Source organism: Rhea americana, unplaced genomic scaffold (genome assembly GCF_003343005.1).
Source record: "Rhea americana isolate MKP2758 unplaced genomic scaffold, rheAme1 scaffold_85, whole genome shotgun sequence".
Classification (NCBI taxonomy): Eukaryota; Metazoa; Chordata; class Aves; order Rheiformes; family Rheidae; genus Rhea; species Rhea americana.
In genome coordinates, this window is record NW_028187034.1 from 832,860 (window position 1) to 855,266 (window position 22,407).

Consider the following 22,407-nt stretch of genomic DNA (forward strand, 5'->3'; position numbering starts at 1 on the left):
CGAATAGCTGTGCCTAGTTTGTATATTTTAGATAGCTGTATGTGTTTGTTTTCCATGTGTTTATATCATCTGTCATTAGTAATGGTTTTAGTAGGAAAGTTCATTTTGTCAGTAATAAAAATGTGCTGTTTGCCTTTTAGTAAGAAAGGGCTGTACTCAGGGTTGGATAGGCTGCATTTAGTCCTCCATCCCTGCAGCAGTAAAGAAAGAAGATATTTAACTTGGCAGGTTGTTTGTCAGAGAAGCATAATCATTCAGAGCAGTAAAAGCTTGTATGTAATGCAGATTTTCTTTTCCTTCACCGTCCTACAAACTTTTTGCGTTCGTTGCTTATGTTTAAATTGGGAATGGCCTCTCCTTTTTTTCTTCTTTTTTCCTTGCACCTCTCCCAGTCTTGACACTTCATAGAGTTGTCAGCAGTTTTTGCAAAGAGGCAGTTATCTATCCAAGGAACAGATAAGAAGTCTGATCCAGGAATGGATGAAATAAAGAGGTCCGTTAGAAGTTCCTTATCTTGCTTTTCCCCTTTCCATTTTCCTTTTTCTTCTTTTTTATTTTTTTCTAATTCAGGTTTTAAATAATGTCCTTTGCATACAAAGAGTTAATGGATGCACAGAGTGGGTTTTGCATTATCTATGTTTGCTGTAGATGTTCTTTGAGACGATGTTGTAGTAACAGTCATGTATAGATCTGATAACTGTTTCCAGGGGTGACAATTTCCATTCTGCTCCTAAAGAGAGTGAACTTTCTGAGAATTTACACGTATCTCCTCGTTTTGAGTGATTCAAAGTTGGGCCTGAGAAATCTTAGCACTTTTTGTCAAAACTTTGCACATCCCCTAATAGTGGCAAACATACATTTCTGATACTGTCCCACTAGCAATATGACAGCTCCTTCTGTGCATGTAACTCAGTTTTTGAACACTGCTAAATTTCTCTTCCATGCTATGAGAAGTGGTATTTGGAAATGGGATGAAGAAGGAGGGAAAGAAAGGGCCAGCTGCCCAGATCTGTGGTTTGAGATTTGTGTCTCACCAAGTGCTATTTGGGGAGCCCCACCCTGAACTGACAGAGGAAGTCATCGAGCATATTTGCAGCACTTTATCTCATCTTTTTACGAAAGCATAGTAAACAAGAGAGAAACTAGAATCCTGTTCAGAGGAGAGATGTACAGGCATAGCAGTAGGCCTTCTCCCTTTCTGAGTTAAGTCAGCGTGTCTGAGATTGGTTTTGGGTGGGACACAGACCCCGTTCTGTCATAGCAAAGGAAGATAGTACATTTTCTTACCTAGGTGAGCTAAGTGAAAAGTAGATTACTTGAAGAAGTGTTTTGAATTTAGCTATAGCTATCACTTTCTGCAAGCACTGGATGTTGTTCTGATCATCTGATTTTGGGTTCAGGTATTACTTTGTTCTCTGTAGTAAACTAGATACGGTAACCAAGGAAAGCACACTTGCTCTCTCTCCCCTACCTGCCTACACGTCTGATGGAAACTAGTTAAGAACATCTTTCAGCTGCTGTTTTTATCTAGTCGCAGAGAGGAGCCTTCAGTGGTGATCTTACCAATTTCAGAAGGTTTTGCAGCCTCTTCTCTTCCCTAAATATTTGAGCTGCTGGAGTTGGTCAAGGGCCTTTTGTCTTTCTTTTGCCCCTTTATTTGGCTCCTTGTAAGTCTTGGTTATGGGCTGCATAAGCCAATGCAGGATGCAGAGATACTTTGACTTCTCTTTCTCAGCAGTTGGGTCAATCTCTTCCTCTGCAATGTTTCGTTCTTAGAGTGACTGGATTTTGTTCTGATTCCAGTTATTTCTCACACTAGGTAACAGGAACTTGAATATCTTCACATGACTGTCTTTGAAAGCTTGCAAGGCTGAAATTGGCTTTTGTATGTTGCAGGGTAAATCCTGAGCAGTAAACTATTTTGCCTAGCTTTTTGTCTCTTCTGTGATATTAGAGATTTGAGGTTGATTCCTAGGCCCCAATTGCCTGGAGTCAGCATGGAAACAGCAACAGCAGCAGTCTGACGCTTTGCAGCAGCATCTCTCATCATTCACATGCTGCTGTCCTCAAAATGTGCCTTGAACTGAGGGAACACCGAGCTTACACATTGCAGTTGTGCGCCCTTTCTCATAGGAATTAATACATTGGAGTGAAGATTAGTGGCTTCCACCTCTGTGTTTTGTATGGGAAGACATGCATCATCGTAGATGTCCTCTTGCTGCTGCGTAACTTTGGAGATCAGATGGAAGGGAGGAGGCACAAAACCATTGGATCGTCCATCCTGAAACTGATTTTTCCAAGGTAGCTAAGGGTGCTACAGCAGATTTTAATGCTTTGGGAATTCTTACGAAGAAGCATCAAAATGGTCCAACAAGTTCCAGAGGAAATAAAAAACTAGAACGTATGTGGTAGGAATTTCTTCAGATCCATGCTAGCCAACCCTCTGTGGTAGGAAAATAATGTTGTGTTGTCGGCCATCTAAATGTGAAGGGTATTAAGCCCATCCTCATAGCAGTAGGGGTTGCAAATAACTATTCGGTTGTCTGAGTGGGACAAAAGTATTTACAGCTCGGTCAGTGAGGGGCACCTGCTGGAATGTGCTGTCCAAAACACTTTTAGTGACAGTATTATCCCTTCTATTCTATCCCTAAACCATTTTTAATGCTTGTTCAGTGGGACATGTTGCTGACAGCCGTTTGTAACATCAGGCTGTTTTCCTAAGATAGATGGGGCAGTCTGCAGACACTGAGACTGTAGTTTAGCAGTATGGGGGCTCCTGCTGCAGTGCTGGCTTTAAACCCAGCCTCTCATTTCTGCCTTTGTCCGGCAGGACAGTTTTTGCTCAGTTTTGCTGACACAGTTATATGTGGAGCCATGCTGTAAACTAGATCAGCTTATTGATCCAGGTTAGAATAACTCTTTTAAAACAAATGTGATCTGAGTCTATAAACTATTTTGTCAGCATAACTGAGGGCTAACATGCTTTGTGCCAGGCCTAGGTACAGGAATGAGGGCAGAAAGTATATCCTCAGATTATTAAGGATGAAAATAGCATGCACATGTAGGAACAAAATCAGGAAGGCAGGCATAAGTGATACATAACTAGAAGGGAAGATAGTGTAAGTTACTTTTACATTCTAGAATACCTCAGCAGCAGAGAAATACCAAGGAAAGCCTTTTCTGCCTATCATGGAAAACAAAAGCTAGCAGCTAGCAGCTACTGTGGTACTTGGCAAGCTTGTCTTTCTGCAGCAGCACCATTCTCATCAGGTGCTCACCCCGTGTTTGGTAGCAAAGCTGTGTCGGTCAGGCAGTGAGCCAGATCAAGAAATCAAACTGAGTTAAATAACATCTGTTCTTGGGGAGGGGGGAAGAGGGGCAGAGAGGATGTGGAGTTATTTTTTAATAACAGTGCTCTCGTCCAGTTCACTGTGTGATATGAGTACTGTTGAAGCATCAGTGGAGAGGCAAGGTTGAGAGGGACATGAGGGAGGAGGAAGGGCATCATTAACTTAAGCTAGACCTACCACCAGAATAAGCACTTGTTGAATTACCTCCTCAGGAAGTCAGAATGTTAATGCCTTTTTTGCTTCTTGGGTTTAGTAAAGTACTTGACACTGCTTCACTTGCCATTTTTGTAAGTGAGCTGGGAAAACTCACTCATCCAACTCGAAGCTGGATGTTCTCTCTCGGTTGGAGAACAGTATATGGAAAAAGACTTGCTGTCAGACTGGGAGGTTGTGTTGAGCAGGGATGAGTTGGAAGGCCCGTCTCTGATACTATTCAGTATTTTCAGCAATTTGATTTAAACAAGGGAGTAATATGTTTAAGCTTGCTACTTACTAAGTTGTGAGGAGGACAGGATTGGGACTCTCAATATTCTTGAGCAGTTGAGGAAAGACTGTGAGGAAGAACCACAGACAAATGCAAAGTTTCTGCATTTTGGTGGGGCTAGTCAGTGGCTTGAATTCAGGACGGGAGACAACTGGGTAGATAGCGATTCTGCAGAAGAGGATTGGCCTTTTCTGGTTTGTGAGACAAACACAGTGAACGCTGTTACATATTTTATACACACAAAAAAAGGTAAACGCTTGGTGCAGACTGGGACATGTAACTGGGAAGTGTTATGAAATAATTGTTCAGCTCTGTTTAAAGCTCATAAAGTCTAGGCCGGAATATGTGTCCAGTTGTAGACACTGTACTTAATGGAAGATGTGGATCAACTGGAAGGAGTCTAAAAGAAAGCAATAAATGATCAAAGGTCGGTGAAAAGTTATCTGTAAGGAAAGATTGAAATAACTGGAATTGGTCATTTTAGAGAGCAGAAAGTAGCAGGAAAAATAAAAGTTTCAAATACATATGGATACATGGAAAGAAGAGAATCAGTTGTTCTCAGTGTTTATGACAAGTAAGGCAAGGAATAATGAGTATAAACTGGAGGAAGGGAAATGTAGGTTAGTTACTCAGAAAGGCTTTCAAATAGCAAGGACGTCTAAGCGCTGGGATATTTTCTCTGGGGACATAATATTGCATTTTTCATTAGAGGTCTTTGAGAACAGGTTAGACAAACTTGTGTCAGTTTAGAATATTGTATCCAGTCTGAGCAGTCAGAAAGGATTAGTGGCTTGGAGTCTCTTCGTCTCCATTTTCTGTTGCCGTAACCACTGCTGTAGGCACTGAAGGCTGCGATATGGATCCTGGGCTAGTTGTAGAAGTCGCTGCCCTGCRCCTACCTCCGTGCGTGCTGCTGGAGGTTACTCCTGCTCCGTCAGCTGCGCTTCTCATTTGCATCCGCAGCCAAAATGTGCCAGAATGCCTGATAACAGCCAAAAAGAGCAGAGCTTTGTCAGTATGGATAATTTTGAGTGAAAAGGATAAAGAAGCGCTCCGGTGAGCAACCCAGCAGGCGAGGGGGGGAGCRGGAATTACTCAAGAGGGATGAGAGCCAGGCGGCTGGGAAGCCGGTGGTGGGAGCCAGAGGAGGGTGCGTGTCTGCCCTCCGGGATTCCTCGTGGAGTTACCTCAGGGCCTAAACTAGACAGCGGCCAGGCGGCCTGTGCCTTACAGCCTCAGCTTTCTGCCTTGGATACTATATTTTTCCGTTTGCTATGGTAATGTCGACTGAGTCATTCCACAGCTCTGGGCTCTGTACTTGTTTCAAAGCCAGAAAAATGTGCAAGACTTGGTTAAGTTTGGATGGGGCATGATTTTACAGTAGACACCCGCTTCTGATATGTCAGCCCCATCCGAGATCGCTGAGGGAAGCAGTGAAGGGGTTGTGCCCTCTTGACATTTTGAGAAGTCGTCCTCTGTCATGCTGCCAGCCCAGAGAGCTACACACCAGTGCTTGTTTCCAGGGGACTAGTCAGGAGAGATTGAAATTGTTCTTTGCAAGRTTCTTCCCCTAGCAGTTCTGCCTTGCTTGCTATGTAATGTGTATTTGTTTGGGGAGAAGGAGAGGTGATCATTTTTTACATGGGGACTCGTTTCTCCTTGCTTTGTTCCTCYGTTTTTAAGATTTTTCCTGGACTACCTGTGAAATCAGCTGAGCTGCTGCAGTTGACTTTCCTGACCATTTGTTATGGTGAGGAAAATGTCACTTAAAGTTCATGTGGTGCCTCACTGACGGCAGATGTGGGGAGGACGGGGAGAGTAAAGAATTACTGCAGTGCCTGCACATTCTAGTGGTAGCGAGGTTTCAGAGCTCAAGATCAGGCCTGCTCTGCTCGTCTCCTGTGAGGATTTTTATATGGATTTATGTATTAGATGGTGCCTTTGCCCAGCTGTACCTGAGCTTAACGAAGCTTTAATTGCACTTTTCTATGATATGCAGGCAGTGAAAGAAGTGCGTGTTAAAGTGCAAGCTCATGCATATTCACAGTCTGTGTGGCTTGAAAACAGTGTTTCCCAGCATGATTTGCTGCTTGACATTCATCAAAGTGTGATGGTCAGACTACCCAGGAACTGATGTTTCAGCTGGCTGGTGATTTTTTTTAATATTATTTTTTATTTTTTCTGCAGTTATTTGGGTTTATCTCAATCAGTGCACGCTTGTTTGCCAGTTTGCCTAACTTTCTCTGGTGATTTCTCAATTACCAGATAATATGAAACTATCTTTAATCTGAGCAAGAACTATTTGCCCCATCATGGTAGGGATTTGTATGCTCACTCACTGTGGTTATTTCTCAATTTAGCTTAGTGTTTTATAAATTATTCTTCATTTATTTCTGTAGTCTGAATCTCATCTGACTGCGTAAGTTTARATTTCTGACTTCAGAAGACTTGCAGCTTGTTTGTGAAGCTGAAGTTTTTAAACTGTGCTGTTCAGCCTGATGGTAATTTAAAAGTTCCACTAGGCAGTTTTAAATATGAGTATTTCAGAAATATGAAAGAGGATGAGTTATGTTCCCTTTCGTCAGTTGTGAATATGAACYAAACTATGATTGTTTTAGAAAACAAGCTGCCTGTGGATTTGGGAAAGCTGTGAGGAGCTAGTGACAGTTCTCATTGCTGAGAGAGAAGTAATATCACCTCTTTTTCCAGTTTTACTGTGGGACGTGAGCTCTGGGTGTTCCACAGGAGCCAGGCAGAGTGAGAGATTCCTCCAGAGTTAGTACGGTCCTGGACAGCAGAGGATCAGTTTCTTACAACATGATCCATTTTGGCTCAGTTTGTATACTAGGCTGAAGAGGGAGAGGAGGTCTGTTATATGGAGAGCTGCTGTTAATTCCTCAAATCTTGCTTATCTGTCAACAGATGTACTTTCCTATCCAAATGTTGTTCTCATGATATTTTCTCTCTTACATGTARAAGCAATATGTATGTCCCACTGCGGACGCACTGAATTTGTAACCAGCCCATGCATGTACACAAAACACAGGTGCAGATTAATGCAAAGCTTGCAGCTTCCTGTGACATTACATGGTACTAAAGAAGATTTACAGTTCATTAGGATCCTCTCCCATCCTTACAGATACTTTATGCACCTCTTCAGTGTTTCAGTGCCAGACACTTCCTTAAGAGGCCTGAATGTTTTACTCCTTGCTGAAGCTTGTAAAAGACATTTTTGGGGGACTGTTTTTGACTCATGTTACTGGGCTTCGCTTTGTGAACAGTGGTCAGTTCAACTGGAAATGCAGCCCGTATTATTCTTTTCAGTGGCCCACAAAAAGTCCAGGTCAGCTCCTGTAGCTCCTGTGCTGTAAAATAGAGTATGTCAATTCACACTGCTATATACCAGCTGGAGGTCTGGTCCAGTGTGTTGAAAGATGCAGAAGGCAATTGCTGCAGTGTATTTGTTAGCTTAGTTGGCCTGAAAGGACGTGCAGTGAAAGAACATAATCATTCTAATTCATTCTCTAAATGTTTTTCTGTCAACAGCTCTGAAAAGTCCAGCTGCATTTCATGAACAAAGAAGGAGTTTGGAGCGGGCCAGGGTAAGACGCAGTATGCTCTTCAAGATTTCAAAGAAGTCAGTAGTGGTAGTTCTTATATGTTGGGTGTCCTGTAGATACCAGTGAGATACAAAAGTATCATTTATATTCTGGATGCAATACCTTGCTAAGCAGCCAGAGGTAGGCTGAGTAGGGTGTTTTTCTTTAGTTTATATGCAGTGGTGGTGATCCCTGTGAACAAGTCATGCCTAAAAGCCATTGAAGACAGTGCCTAGATTTTCCCTGGAGTCTTCTTTTTGCAGATCACTGATATTTTTCTTTCCTCACCGTCCGTATACTTTACATGCTCATTTTTATAGTGTTTGTTTTGCCCTTACTTACTCCTACTGTGTGGATGCCATTGAAGCAGGTGATTTCCACCTTTGAGCAAAGTGTGTAGTTTCTCTGTTACATGCACACGTTCTTGATTATCTAGGGCACTAGAAACTGACAATTTAATAGAGAAGATTCCAAAATATTGTGAAACACCGAAATCACACAGACTCCTGGCTTTGAGAAAGAGGAAGCCAGGCCTGAAATAGGCGACACACTTCATGCTGCATCTGCTTCTCAGACAGGGGGTTTCTTGATGATTTCTGTTCCTCAAAAGGCCTCTGGGGATAGTATTTTTTCTGACTAGCCTACAGAGAGATAAAGCCTGTTACAGCTGTTTGGTTAAGCTTTGTTTTAAAAATGAAAACAATATAAAACTAAAGATATAACAGCTGTAATTGAAACCTGTCAGACAGCGTTAGCACTTTAAACTCTGCAGAAGGACTGGAACAATGCACTTTGCATGAAGAACAGTGTCTGAAGGGTTTCTGTTTCTTCCTTCTCTTTTTTTTTTTTTTTTTTTTTTTAAATCTTCTTATGAAATTAGTGTTGAGCAAGTATGGCATGCCTTTTGTAGACTTCAATATTTATTTTCCTTAAGGGTCCATTCTGATGGCTGGTATCTATTAGTCAGTTACCCACTACTCCCAGATTCCCATTCYTGAGATGAGTAAATGGTAACATGCTCAGCTCAGACAGGATCATCTGTGTTCATTGCTCTGTAGTGCATTCTCCGAAGATGGAGCTAAGAGCAGTTCTAGAAACCAAAGAGCATTTGTGAAAGTGTTTAGATTCTGCCTGTCAAAGGGGTGCATAGGGGTTGGGGGAACATCTTTTAACTTAACAAATAACATATCTTTAAACAAATAAAGGAGCAGGTCCAAACCACAAGTCAGCCCCAAATACCAGCAGTATGTATAAGTATTTATGTAAATAATGGAACCAATGCATCTATCTTTAGCCTAAAGAGAAAAATCTTGAATGTCACCCTGACACAAGCTAGTAGTGCTACATAAAGGGAAAAGAGGGCTTCAGCTCTTGAAGAAGTCCTTTACTGCTTCTGATCTGCAGGGCCAGTGGTGCACTTTTTTACTGATGGGATGTACAGTAGAAAGTAGTCTCTAAAATAAACTCATTCTGTGGGTGCTCTGGAACAGAAGATATTTCCCCTTTCTGTTCAATGTTTGTTTAGATCATAGTTACAACTAAAAGTGGTTGTTTTTTGTTTGTACTACCCAAAATTACATCACTCCTGTGTCTGATCAACTGAAATTGGTTTTTACTTGTCTGTTTCTGCTACAGACAGAGGACTATTTGAAACGGAAAATCCGGTCCCGGCCAGAGAGATCAGAGCTGGTTAGGATGCACATTCTGGAAGGTATAGCATACACTGAACAGGAAGACATCAACAATAAACTTCATTATAACCACTTATTTAAGAGCTTCTATTTTGCTTCTCACTCCAAAATCTTTCTTTCAATTGGAAAATTGGCAGAAGGTCATGTCTGCTGCATGATTTCTTGGGAGGGAATCATTTCTCTTTGCATGGTCTTTTTGATTTTCAGAAGAATCTGTCATGTAAACACAAATTGTGCAGTTTTGTGCAGCTTAGCAACAGTAAAATGGAATGAGTATGGATTGGGCTTCTGATAAGAGAAGACACTCTRAAGTATCTAAATAGGAGTGAGGAAGATTTGATACAGTGAATATACACCTAAGCTTCAGAGAGAAGGTACTCTGCTGCTGCTGAGTACCAGCCACATCTTTGCACACAACTGAAAAGGAAAAGATGAATGAGAATCAAGTGACAGAGTGCAGTGAATTTGTCCTATTCTAGAGTTGTGAGAACCATTATAATTACCTTACACATAATATCTGTAAGATAGGTGTAATATTTTTATATTGTATATTTATCTATTATTATCAACAGGAATTTTTTCTGTAGTTACCTACAGTTACCTTCCTGAACAGAAGCGAAATACTGTTGAAGTGCAGAGGTTGACCATTGCTGGACTGATGCCATTTTCTTTACTTTCCCTGAGCAGAGACCTCAGCTGAACCCTCCYTGCAGGCTAAGCAGCTGAAGCTGAAGAGAGCCAGACTCGCTGATGACCTCAATGAGAAGATAGCGCAGAGGCCAGGTCCCATGGAGCTGGTGGAGAAGAACATCTTGCCTGTGGAGTCCAGCCTGAAGGAAGCCATTATAGGTAGGGGCAGAGGAGGACAGATTTTAGAGGGCATTTCCCAGGGGTGGCTGTGATTTTCTGTTAATTTGCCTGCCTGCTTGAGGGAATACCGTCCCACGGTTGGTTTTGTTTTCCTGTCTCAGAATCACAGCCTTTCAGCCCCAAGGATCTGAAAAGCAAAACTCCTCCTGGCTCAAATAGTAGTACAAAGACACTGAATTATAAGTACTACGAACATCCCAGAGTAGTGTAAAACCAATCCCAGACCCCCAAGACTTGAAAGACTGTTGTAGATTGCATTCCCTAGATTCTCTCCTTAAAAATCCCTGTCTGTGTCAGCAACCTTGGTCAGGGAGAACCCATTGACACTTGGAGCAGGGAGAGGAGACAGAATATAAACAGGTGTGATGAAACAAAAGCTGTCTGTGGACTAACAATCTTCAGAGGATTCAACCCTTTAAAAATAAACCAGAACAGATGGAAATCATACCAGCGCCATTCCAAGGGCTGAAAGGAATGCCTTCCCTCTGCCTGAGCAGTGCGCTTTCCCATCTCCCCAAGTTGAGCAGTCTGTGCCTGAAATGCACACAGCTACTTCAGAGACAAATGGGACACAACTGTGAGCAAAGCTGCATATTTTTCATGAGAAAAGGGAAAGGACAGTGTTGTGAAAGAAGCTGCCTTCACTATTGCACACAAGAAATAGTTGAGGAAGAGAGTGAACTTGAGAACTGGAACGTTAGAGATGTGGCATCTTTCTGACTTTAAGCATGTCACATCTCTTTAGATTTCTGCCGCTCCAGTGTTAAGTGGGAATGATAGTAATTTCCTGCTTACTAGGATCTGAGATAATTTGTTGCTTGTGGGACCTGTAGATAAGACAGTAATACTAATAGCAGCCAAGGCCACCACTTTTGACTTGGTCCATAGCCCTTGTTGCTTGCAATATGTAAGTTCTCAATTTGGGCAGGGTTAAGTAGCTTGTGTTCTGAACTTCCTGCTGAGAGGCAAGGGAGATACTTCACTTCAGTCTGCATCATTTTATTATTTTTATTCCACTGGTAGCACAGTTGAAGAGAAACATTTACAAAAGCTTGAGTCTGGGCTTTATTCCCCCATTTTTACTTCTTGCTTTAAGCACAACTCAGACATTTCTCTCTCCCTGTTTTTGTTATCTTTGTGAAACATTTAGCATCAAGTGAAATAATTTCTTATTCCACTTCGAAGTCCACAACTGGTGTTTGTGTTTACAGTTGGACAAGTGAACTACCCAAAGGTTGCAGACAATTCCTCTTTTGATGAGGACAGCAGTGATGCCCTCTCCCCAGAACAGCCAGCCAGCCATGAGTCCCAGGGCTCTGTCCCATCGCCAATGGACTCCCGGATCTGTGAGCCTCTCCCTAACACCACTGGCACATCACTAGCTCAGGTGAGAATGCAGTGGCCTGCTGTAGTGTCCTAGAGCATTGCAGCTACTGCTGATTTAAAAAATAAGGCCTGGAGATCCTTGAAATGTCACTACTGGGGAATAGTTCGAGAGATTCCACAAGAGGTCTTATCTCCATGTGGTATTGGTGAAGCCTTCTGCTCAGAAGTCCCTGAGGTGGTGACATGGGGAAGGGGGGAGGGCAGTGGTTATTGGTGATGCTTCCTGTGTCAATGTGTGACTGATTCTGGCAGGCAAAGGTGAAAGATACAGGTGTGAAATTTTGATTTGTTTTCTGTCCTAAGTAGTTGTGCTGCTTCTCAGGGACAACTGAAGCAGTGGGTTGAAAGAATCTTAATTAATGGCTTGCAACCTGTGCTGCTTTCCATCAAGTGGACACTACTTGCCACTCTCTTAAAGTGTTTCTGTTCTCATTAATATACGCCTCATGCAGTGTTCTGTTCCTGCAGGGTACATCCCAATTGCAGATTAGTGTAGACTCCAATGAAACGCTTTTTCTACCTGAACAGCCACCCCCGCCTCTGCCACCTCCTCCTCTTCTGCCTCCTAATCTTACAAATGGAGCCACTCTTCCTGCTGCCAAACCTCCACCAACACTCATTAAGGTACTGTTTGGACTGATTTCTTCATTGCTGTAGTCTGAAAGAAATTAAGATGGCTGCTCCAAGGAAGGGTTGAGGTTGGAAGTATTATATTGACAGATGCTAAGGAAGGAAGGCTTACTACTCTCTAGGGTCTTCCTCTGACATTATTTGTGATGTATTTAATAGATTCTTCTGTGATCTATTTGCCTGCTGTAAAATGTCTGAGTAGAAAATCTTCTGAAACAGCATTATCAATAGTTAAGAGATAATGAGTCTACATAGGATGGACAAGTGGTCTGGGGTACTGGGGAAGATGAGTGGCCTTCTGTCTGTGACTTCCATTCTGGTGCTGTGTAAGCTGCTGTGGACGCATTGCCAAAGTTAGAGAAGCATGGAAAGACCCTGAGGTTAAATGTGGAGAATTTTGAAATAAAAATCCCAGCTTACTTTCTGGCTTATATGGAGTGCTGTGTTATTTCAGTATTTCCATTCTTATTTGCTTCCTCCTTTTCTTCCGAGTAGCAAAGCCAGCCCAAGTCTGCTAGTGAGAAGTCTCAGCGCAGTAAAAAAGCCAAGGAATTGAAGCCGAAAGTCAAGAAGCTTAAATATCATCAGTATATCCCCCCGGACCAAAAGCAGGACAAAGGAGCTCCTCCCATGGATTCATCCTATGCCAAAATACTGCAGCAGCAGCAACTCTTTCTCCAGCTTCAAATCCTCAACCAGCAGCAGCAGCAGCACTACAACTATCAGACCATTCTGCCAGCTCCACCAAAGTACGGGTCCTATATGCCACCTCTCTGCATTGGGACCCTGTTGTGCTACAGGTCCCTCATCACTCTGTCAGCTCTGCCAATGGGGAGAGCCCTAACCCTTTAGGAAGGACCTGCTTCCCCAGTCCTKTTATCGAATACGCCATGTTCTGGTTGCGAGGTGTGGGAATTGGGTGCTCAATCGTGTTGGGTTACAGTGGGCCTCAAAAAAGACTGGTGTCAGGTGAATCAAACAATGCAGCTTAAATGAGTTGGTTGACAGAGTAAGGGGAAATATTTATAGTCAAAGGCATTGGCATGTCTTAACGTCTGGGATGGCACCTGGGGCACTTGTTTCTCTGCAGGCATGTGCTTGGAGACATTATATATATAGATATAGACAGAGATGCATAAAATCTTTGATAGACTTCTGCTGCACTGAGGGCCTCCTCAGTTGTGATGCCTGTCCTTTTTCTTTCCCTGCAGGCCTCCAAGTGAGCAGCAGAGTGGTACCAGTGCCCCTGCAGTACGCAATCTCTCTGCCACAGTCAGCACCACATCTTCAGTGTCCTCCGGTTCCAGTGGGCTGATGCGACAAAACAGTAATGCTGCGGTGGGCAAGCCAGGCCCTCTCCCTGCCAACCTAGATGAGATGAAGGTAAATGTTGGTGCTACTGTCAGTACTKGGAAACTGCACAGCCCTTTTATTTTTGCCCCTGTCAGCAGAGCAGTGGAGATTGAATGAAGTGGCTGCTGCAGAGCAGGGCTGAGGTGAACTGACAGGAGTTTGTGGTAACAGCTGGCATTGCTACCCTGCAGTGTGTACCTGGAATGCAGGTCCATTGGCCTGCAAGGGGTCAGTTTAGTCCTTTGCCTCATGATTCTGGTAGCTGTTAATAGTTGTTCTGGTTAGAACGTGTTCTCTTGATGCTACCGCATCTTTTTCCCTTGATCAGGTGGCAGAGCTGAAGCAAGAGTTGAAGTTGAGAGCTTTGCCTGTCTCAGGCACGAAGACGGACCTGATTGAGCGTCTCCGAGCTTACCAAGACCAGAACGGTTCAGCTGGCCAAACAGGCCCTAATCCCAAACCCAACACAGCAGCCATTCTCCCCAAAGCTGCCGAGGTGGTGGTGGCCTTCCCAGCTGCTAGGCTGAGCACAGGGCCAGCCCTGGTCACCACTGGCATTGCTCCAGCAGAAGTAGTTGTGGCAACGGTCACCAGTGGTGGCATGATGAAGTTTGGCAGCACAGGCTCAACTCCACCCGTTTCTCCCACTCCTTCTGAGCGCTCACAGATTAGTACAGGAGACGAGAACTCAGCCACTGGAGACACCTTTGGGGAGATGGTGACTTCGCCCCTGACCCAGCTAACGCTGCAGGCATCTCCAGTGCAGTTTGTGGTGAAGGAAGAAAGCTCCAAGGCTGCCTCCTGCAGTGTAAGTGCAGCACCCAGGTCAGAGCGGTGCAGCACCAGTAACAGTAGAGACGCCGAAGTTCGGGACAAAGACCAGATGCTGCAGGAGAAGGACAAGCAGATCGAGGAACTCACTCGCATGCTGAAGCAGAAGCAGCAGCTGGTTGAGATGCTTAGACTACAGCTAGAGCAGGAGAAGCGCTCTCAGCAGTCACTAGCGGCCCCGGCTGCTGCGGGAGATGGAACAGCCCTTCCTTCCAACCCAGTAGCGTTTGGCATCCAGGTCAAGAGCGAAAACGGTTTCCTAAGTTGCCAGTCCGCAAAGCAATCCAGTGGCCAAACAGACCAATTCAGCCCCGCACCAACCGCTAGCCAAATGGACACTTCGGATCCAAGCGCAGTGCCAAAGAAAGCCGTGATGGTGAAGCAGGAGGTGCCAGCCGCGGAAGCAGAGCTGCCGTGCCAGTCCCACAGCCCGCGGCTTTTCCTTGGCCAGCAAGGGAGCGCCCTAAGCGACCTCATCAAGGGCACCCCTCCCCCCACCCTCATCACCGATTCCACAGGGACCCACATCGTCCTCACCGTGACCAAGCAGAGCACCGAGAGGCAGGGCCTCTCGCCCCACGGGAAGGCGGGGAGTAGTTGCCCAGCCTTGCAGGTAGGCGAGCGTTGGGTCGCTTCCCCACTGTGGGCAGTTGGGTTCTTCTCTGCCTCCTCCCACTCGTCGCACAGTGGTTCAGGTTACCATAGGATGACTTCACACATTGGAAATTCAGTGCAGTTAATAATAAAAGAAAAAGCTGGGTTGATTGCTGTGGTGGCTAATAGTTTGTAGGTTTGTAAATCAGAGCAATATAAGCAAATTTTCAGCAAAAAGACTGGAATTTGACACTGATGAACCCCATACCGCAATGCATGATTGACTTYGTACATCATGGGCTGCTAGCATTCTTTGAAACATACAGTTCTGTCTTCTTTCAGGCAGGATCTTGTGCTTGGTGTACTAGTGTTTGCTGGTACATCTCACTCTAGTTTTCTAAAGAAGTTTATTTCACCTCTTGTTCTTTAATGGAAGATTGTAGTTGGGRTGCTAGATTGTCTTGTCTGTTGAGAGCTGAAATCAGACCATGGGGGCAGCCTTTTTGCTTTTTTGGTCGTTGTTTTAATGTGTGTCACTCTATAAGCGTTAGCAGAGTCTTCTGTAAGAGGTGATCTGCTCTTCCCCTGTTGGCATCAATTCAGCACTTAACAGAAGTGTTCTGAGTGTCTCTCAGAAAGAGAGAAATATGCCTGGGATTTATGACAAAAGTTAAGCCCCAGCATCTTCTGTGGTATCAGAAGAGATTTTTATTGTCTACTGCCACATTTTCTGCACCTTCTGCAGAGCGGTTGGCAATGTCCACCATCAGGCACTAAACAGGCTGCATTTGCTGTGTGTCAGGTGAGACGGGAGTCAGCTGTCAAAATACAGGCATTCTGTGACACCCTTGATACCCTAGGGTATCTTACCTGAACTGTAGCTGCTGCTCCAGAAGAGCACAGGTCAGCGAGAGATCCTGTGCCAGGTCTGTCTGCCCTAGAGGGGTGTCTTGGATAGCCTAGGGATTTGAGTGGTACAACCTTCTCATTTAGGCCACTGAGTCCCACCCCAATATGAYTGCTTGGTGAAACTGAGAATGACTGAGTGAATTTCCTGAAGAGTAAAGAGGAAAAAGGATTTCAGAAATGCTTTAAGAAACCAAAGCCTTGCTCCATGTTGTATCTGGGAAATAGCTTCTTACTGACATCCTTTTCTTTGCAGAGAGTACAATCATCGCCCTCTAAAACTTCCAGCCAGCCACAGCGTCAGCTACCTGCAAGCACCCCTCAGCAGCCCACGCAGCAGCAGCAGCAGCCCAAACAGCAGCAGCCCACACAGCAGCAGCAGCAACAGCAGCCCAGAGGACTAAACCAATCTGTCAGAAAGGTAGCTGGCCACCTGCCTGTATTTCTTCCCTGTTTCCCTTGCCTGCTGTCACGGTTAATAGCGGTGGTGGGAAGGGGATACACATGCATGGTGCAAGTCAGAGACTATCGTCACAGCAGGAGAGATCTCACAGCTGCTTCTACCACAGCTTGCAGTTGCTTGGGGCATTTGGTTTTCACCTTGAATGTGGCAGCAGAAGGGGCACCTGGCGTAACATCTCCATTCCTCTGTCTTCTGCTGAACTAGTTGTGCTCACCGTCAGGTCTTCAGGTTTCAGGAGCGCTGAGCGTCCGTGAGGTGTTGCCCGAGAGGCATTTGTCGGGGAGATCTGGAGGCTTTACAGCAAAGAGTTCTGAGCTAAACCCTGACAATTTACTGCCTTCTGCCTTTTAGTCCCACACACTGGACAGAAGACCAGCTRGTGTTTTAAACAGGCATTTTCTATCAGTTGAAAATGATGAGAGACCAGAATGGGCAACCTTGGTTTGCAGTAGTGCCCCCTTCTCTTGAAGTATTGCTGCTTAAATTTAAAGGTGGTTACTGTGTGGAGAGAGCCTGCCGGAGGGTGGTGTGGGCAGTTTGTCTGCTGTCAAAGGTAGGATATGAGCTCCAAGAGGGACAAAGGATGTGACCTTTTAATGTCCAGTCCTGATGAACCTTGCTGAAATTTCAGTTCCTGTGCCTTGAGCATACCTGCTAACTATGTCTTTGTGAAATACAATGCAGATTTAAGGAAGAGAGCACCTCCAGCTTTACCCCTTCTCCAGGCGACAGCTCTAAAGAGGCCTTGCTTGTGCTTCTCCTCCCATTCTAGCCCCAATCAGAGATGACATAGCTTTTTCTGTAGCATGTAGTCAAGATAAGACATAAAAAGATCATGAAGAGTTTTTAGAACTTGGAGGCTCACTTTTGAGTCAGATCATGAAACAAACATGAAGACAGGAGTTACTTCTAGTGTAGTCACTATGTTTTGTCCTGTGGGATAGGCGCTTTGCAAAGTGTCAGTGYTTTGGGTCACTTTGAGACCTCTGATGAAATGCAGAAGGTGAACAAAGACACCTTTCTCCCTCAGACTCCTTAGACTGGTTGCAGTCTGTGCCTGATCTTAGTTCGCATGCTGTGGAGGCATCTGTAGTGACTCTCCTAATCCTTTTGCCTCCCTGTAGGGTCAGAAGCCAGACCTGCAGGTGGTCACGGGGCAGCTGCCCCACACCATATTGTCTTTCTCAGCACCTCCAAACCTGCAGCCCTTCTTCCTCAACGGTTTCCACAAAGGGTCCCTGAAAACTGGTGCTCCTGGCAAATCCGGCCAACCCAATGTGCCAAAAAAGGTACCATCCCAACAAATCCCAGTGGCCTGTGCCACCACGCCAGTTTCCAGCCCCTCTTAGGCAGAGGGAGAGGATCCTAGAGCAGCTCTGCAGTGACCTGGGGGTCACTCCTGTTCCCCCCACCCATCACAGAACAGATAAAAAGTTTTCCAGGGAAAATGGGATGGGGAGGAGCAGCAACATGTTCAAGTGTTGAGACTGGAATACAGCTAATGTCCAGGATTCCTTGCTTCAGTGGAGCAAACTTCAATGTGGTTCACACACAGTCCCTGTAGAGGCAAAGGCCTGATCCATGTTTTGATACTTCCTATGGGCAGTTGCTTGCTGACTCATCTGGTGAAGCTGAGTCACTAGCACCACTTCCTGCAACACTCTGGGTTTCCTTTGGAGGTCTCTGGTGCTTCTGAGTGCTCTGGTGCTCCCCGCCCACCTTCAAGGTTGTGGTATTTGCTGCTAATGAAGCCTGACTGTTGCCAAAGCAGGCACTACAGTGAGTGGTGGGTAAAAGATAGATTCTAGCCTGTATTGTGCAGAGTAAGTTGAAAGCAGTGTGGGAAATGCCCTTCTCTCTGCAGAGTATTAGAGGAATTTCCCACTTGGACAGACAAAACCGTCCCCATCCAGGAGCAGTCCGGTGGTGGTTTGTGACATGCTTGCATTAGGATTAGAAAAAGCAAGGTTTCAGCAGAAAATTTTGAGCTGTGATTTGGAGGGGAAATCTGTCTTGCTGCCCCGCAGCCAGGGCTTAGTGCACGGAGTACATGGAAGAACCYGGGCTGTTGGGAGCAGAGCAGTGCAGACTTCTGTGCGGCACATGCCAAGAGAGGGGATGATGGTCTCTCAAAGCAGCTGTGAAACAGGACATGGGCTGACATGGGCTTTTCTCCACTCACTCCTTCTGTCTTTGTTCTAAACAGCCCTCATCGCAGCCCGGCTCTCCTGCTGCCCCTTCCCCATCCCAGATGGACCTGGAGCAACAACAGCACCCGTCGCTTTTTGGAACTCCTCCACCTCCTCTCCCTGTTCCCTCGATCCCAATGAAAGAGCCTCCAGGCTATGAAGAGGCAATGAAGCAACAGCCAAAAGCCCAGGAGGTGAGAACAGCTCTTTCCCCTGATTTCCTTGGAGAGCACATGAAAAGGTGCTATTGTAAATCCGCTTAGACTCCCAGTCTGGGCAAGTAATAGGAAGCTGAAACTCAACGGGCCTTTTCTGACTGAGCCCTTCTATCTAAATTCCTTCTGGAGAGTACGGGGAGGATCCCAAACCACTTATTTCCTGATGAATGTTAATACAGCAGTTGCTAAATGTACCTTCTTAGAGCCTGGGATTAGAGGAGTCTGGTGCCATGCCTCTGTGAGGTTATTTCTGCTGAGTAAGAGCYCAGTCACTGGGGTGAGGGGGAAGAGCCAACAGCCAAGGGAGCTGCTGGAGGTGGAGGCCCCTGTGATAAGCAGAAAGCTGATCCTGTGCTGTCTCCGCAGGAGAATGGCTGTTCCAGCCAGCAGATGGACGACCTGTTTGACATTCTCATTGAAAGTGGGGGTAAGGAGACAAAACCCKTAATGAGCCTGGCTTTGAGAGTGGGGATTGCAGAGCGCTGAGGGGGCAGTGCAGCGTGGGTAGCGTGATGCAGGCRCTGCTGGGCAGTCATTAAGGCGCTGAGGGGCCTGTCGGTCAGGCGTTAGTGTGATACAGCGGCTCTGCTGCGCTGGATCTGGGCGTACCTCTTCTGTGACACTGAGGAGAGCTGAAACCCCCCAAGCATGCTGAAGGGCTTCCTTAAGCCAGTTGGTGTCCGGCGATGGCTCAGCGTGTGGGGGGTCCGCGTTGCCGTGGTGGGCGGGGGGGGGGTTCTTTCCTGTAATCGGCAGGGCTTTTCCTCACTCTGGTCTGGGTGCTTGTTTCCTGTACAGAGATTTCTGCTGACTTCAAGGATCAGTCATCACCTGCCGGGAAAGAACCACCCGTGGCCCCAGCCGCCTCCTCGCCGCCCAGCAGCAACCATTCCTCAGAGCTGGCGGTGCCAGTGTCCCTGGGGCAGCAGGTGCCCGTGGGCCGGCTGGAGGACTTCCTGGAGAGCAGCACCGGCCTCCCCCTCTTGACAGCAGGCCACGACGGGCCAGAGCCCTTGTCCCTGATTGACGATCTCCACAGTGAGATGCTGAGCAGCTCAGCCATCCTGGACCACCCGCCTTCACCAATGGACACCTCGGAATTGCACTTTGCTCACGAGCCGGCCGGGGGCATAGCCCTGGATCTGGCTGAGGCTAACTTGGACAGCATGGACTGGCTGGAGCTGCCGGGGGGGCCTGTCATGAGCCTGGCTCCCCTTAGCACTGCCGCTCCCAGCCTCTTTTCCACAGACTTCCTTGATGGACATGATCTGCAGCTGCACTGGGATTCTTGCTTGTAACTCTGTGAGCAGAGACTGAAGGGAATGGGCGTGGGAGGGCACGGGCACGTGGCGGGGCGGGGGGAAGAGGGCARTCAACCAAAAAAACCCAGAGCTCCTAATACTTGTGTTCCTCCCCCAACAGTGACCTTCCTGTGCGAAGCCAGCAGTGGTCGCAAAAGGAGACTCGGTCCTTGAGTCACTGCTGCCAGGGCAGTGGGCAGCCGGGCGGGCTGGGCAAGGAAAAAGGGCTGCTGGGGGGCAGAGACTGCAGGGGCTCTGGGGCTGTTGTGGCAGCCTGGACCCTGCTTGGGAGCTGGGCTGAGAAAGGAGCCGGCGCCTGGGGCGGGATGCCGCAGGCCGGGAGCTCCCTTGCACCATGATGTGGTGGGACTGGGCCTGTGTCCCCTTCGCCAGGAAGCAGTACCTTGCTGGGGCTGGCAGATACAGGGGGTTRCGGTGTCCTGGGACAGCTGATGTGACGGTTGTGGAAGGGGAAGGGAAGGTTTTACCTCGAGCAGCGTGTAAAAGAGGGCAAGCTGCCTGTGGGGCAGGGGGCTCTGCCTGGCGTGCCGTCTCTAAAGGGCAGGGTCTGGTCTGCTGCTGGGCTGAGAGAGGCAGGAGGCAGAACTGGCACCTTGTCCCAGCGTAGCCAAAGGGAACCAGGGTTCCCCGCCAGCGCGTTGTTGTTGTTGGCACCTTTGTTGTTCRTCAGCTTCAGGTTCCTAAAAGAGATCTCCTGCCTCATCCAGTGAGCCCCGGTGTTGGACGATTYGGGKTGAACATAAACCTYGTTGCCTGGGGGAAAAAGGCCCAAATTAGTAAGAGAARCCCGAGAAGCTGTGCGCAGAGGCTTTGGGGCGCCCTGGCGCAGCAAGGCGAGGGAAGCAAGCTGCAAGCAGCGCTCAAGCCCTGGCTGCCCCCGTGGCAGGATGCCGAGGCGGCGGGAGCGCTTTTCCGGGAGCCTCCACGGCCCGCACGTACCTTGCATGTTGTTGTCGACTTTGCCGCAGGTCACCYGCTTGMCCCCCTGGAAGCGCCAGTGGTTGAGGTCCTCCAGCACCACCTCCACRAACACGTTGTAGTGAGCCGTGGGGTTGAGGCTGGTGATGTTAAAACTCAGGAAAGGGAACATGTGCCTGTGGAGGGGAGAAAAAAAGCACCTCGCATGCGAGGAGGGCTTCTGAGCTGGTTTCCCAAATACCGCTGAGTTTGGCAGAGGCCTCCCTACTTGCGACACTTGCTTTGGGCTGCAAAACAGATTTTAAGGTGCTAAAATCCAGGTCCTTATATGTTAAATCTGCCTTGCTGCCTCAGGYGCCCGGCCGTGCGTGGAGTCCGCCCTTCAGGCACTCTCCCCTTTGGCTTCCAGCTCATTCYCAGTCAGGTCACTTGTGACAGGCTCCCCCGGCTCTTAGTAGCCCGGCATGGGGCAGGGCTGCGCGAGGCCACCAGCCTGCGGCAGGCCTAGAGCCAAGTAAGCATCCGCGTGCCCTGGTAGAGGGCCAAGGGGCACAGCTGGCAACGAGGAACGTATATCATCAGGGGCCACATGCGATTTGTCTCCAGCCTTCAGCTGTGCTCTTGTCTCCCTGTACAGCTCATGTGCCAGCGGAAAGGAGCCCCTCAGCCCCGGTGTGCCCTGAGCCAGGAAAGGGCGGCCGCGCTGGGTGGGGAGCGTCGCTTGGCGCGACGCAGGGCCTTGCTCAGCAGCGAGCTGCGAAGGCTCCTTGCCTGAAATGGTGGGCAGCAAAGCTCGGTTGTGCTGCAGTGAAACCTCTGCGCTTCCCGCCTGGCCCCCAGGGTAGAAGGCGCAAGCAAATGGCTGCGTCCTGCAAGCTGCCACCTTCTGCAGAAGCTGCTGCTGCTGTGTAAGTCCCCCAGGCTGATGCGCAAGGAGAGCTGCTGGCTGCTGAGCCGGAGGAGGTTGTGCCCCAAACCCCTGCAGTGATGTGAAGATGATAGATACTCCTGCCTGTGCGTTTTTTTTTTTTTTTTTTTTTTTTTTTTGGAAATGCAGGGCTGCGGGCCTCTCTCGGGCCGTTACTCCTTGTCATTTATAAATTCTGTGTTTTGGGGTAGCAGCTCACCACTGCATTGACCAGGTGCGACAGCCCAGCTGCGCCCTGTGCAGCCTCATCTTGGCACAGCTCTCCCTGCTTTGGCCCTGAACTGCGGCACGGTGGCAGCGGGGTCGGGGTGGAGACRGGCGCCTTTGAATTAATGTAGAATAAGGCTCTGGCCCTGCTAAGGCGATGGAAAGAGCAACAGTACCTGTTGAGGCCTGCGCCGAGGGCCGCAGCACGCTTCGTCGGGAAGAGAGAGGTGCTGCAGGGGCATCGGTGCCTCTGCGGCCTGGCAGGGGCAGGTGAGCTGCCAGCYCTGCGCTTAACGCTCCATCAGGAACTAAACTGGCAGCTGGGTGGGATTGTGCCTGAATCACAGCTGGGGAGAGGCCTGCTTTCCTGAGCCGTGTTTCGTTGTTAAAAATACGAGGAGCCAATTTCTCAACCATTTGCAGGGGACCTTGCTGGCAGCTGCCTTCCTTTTATTGACACCTCTCTTC

General features: G+C 47.4%; 1 protein-coding gene across 10 annotated transcripts in view; it reads left to right on the forward strand.

Annotated features, from left to right (window-relative positions):
- MRTFA (myocardin related transcription factor A) overlaps window positions 1-22,401 on the forward strand; it is a 96,605-nt gene extending 74,204 nt beyond the window's left edge. For 7 of the 10 annotated variants that reach the window (XM_085323590.1, XM_085323588.1, XM_085323582.1 and 4 more), the window contains 13 exons: window positions 7,381-7,436; window positions 9,069-9,144; window positions 9,812-9,973; window positions 11,206-11,381; window positions 11,849-12,004; window positions 12,506-12,759; window positions 13,222-13,393; window positions 13,692-14,807; window positions 15,951-16,115; window positions 17,282-17,446; window positions 18,364-18,540; window positions 18,931-18,991; window positions 19,363-22,401. In XM_085323590.1, the coding sequence (XP_085179716.1) occupies window positions 7,381-7,436; window positions 9,069-9,144; window positions 9,812-9,973; window positions 11,206-11,381; window positions 11,849-12,004; window positions 12,506-12,759; window positions 13,222-13,393; window positions 13,692-14,807; window positions 15,951-16,115; window positions 17,282-17,446; window positions 18,364-18,540; window positions 18,931-18,991; window positions 19,363-19,862 (3,236 nt within the window). In that variant the 3' untranslated portion in view covers window positions 19,863-22,401. The remainder of the gene's footprint in view (window positions 1-7,380; window positions 7,437-9,068; window positions 9,145-9,811; window positions 9,974-11,205; window positions 11,382-11,848; window positions 12,005-12,505; window positions 12,760-13,221; window positions 13,394-13,691; window positions 14,808-15,950; window positions 16,116-17,281; window positions 17,447-18,363; window positions 18,541-18,930; window positions 18,992-19,362) is intronic. The other 3 variants (XM_085323583.1, XM_085323585.1, XM_085323586.1) reach the window with 3 other exon arrangements.
- Window positions 22,402-22,407: the final 6 nt, after the last annotated feature.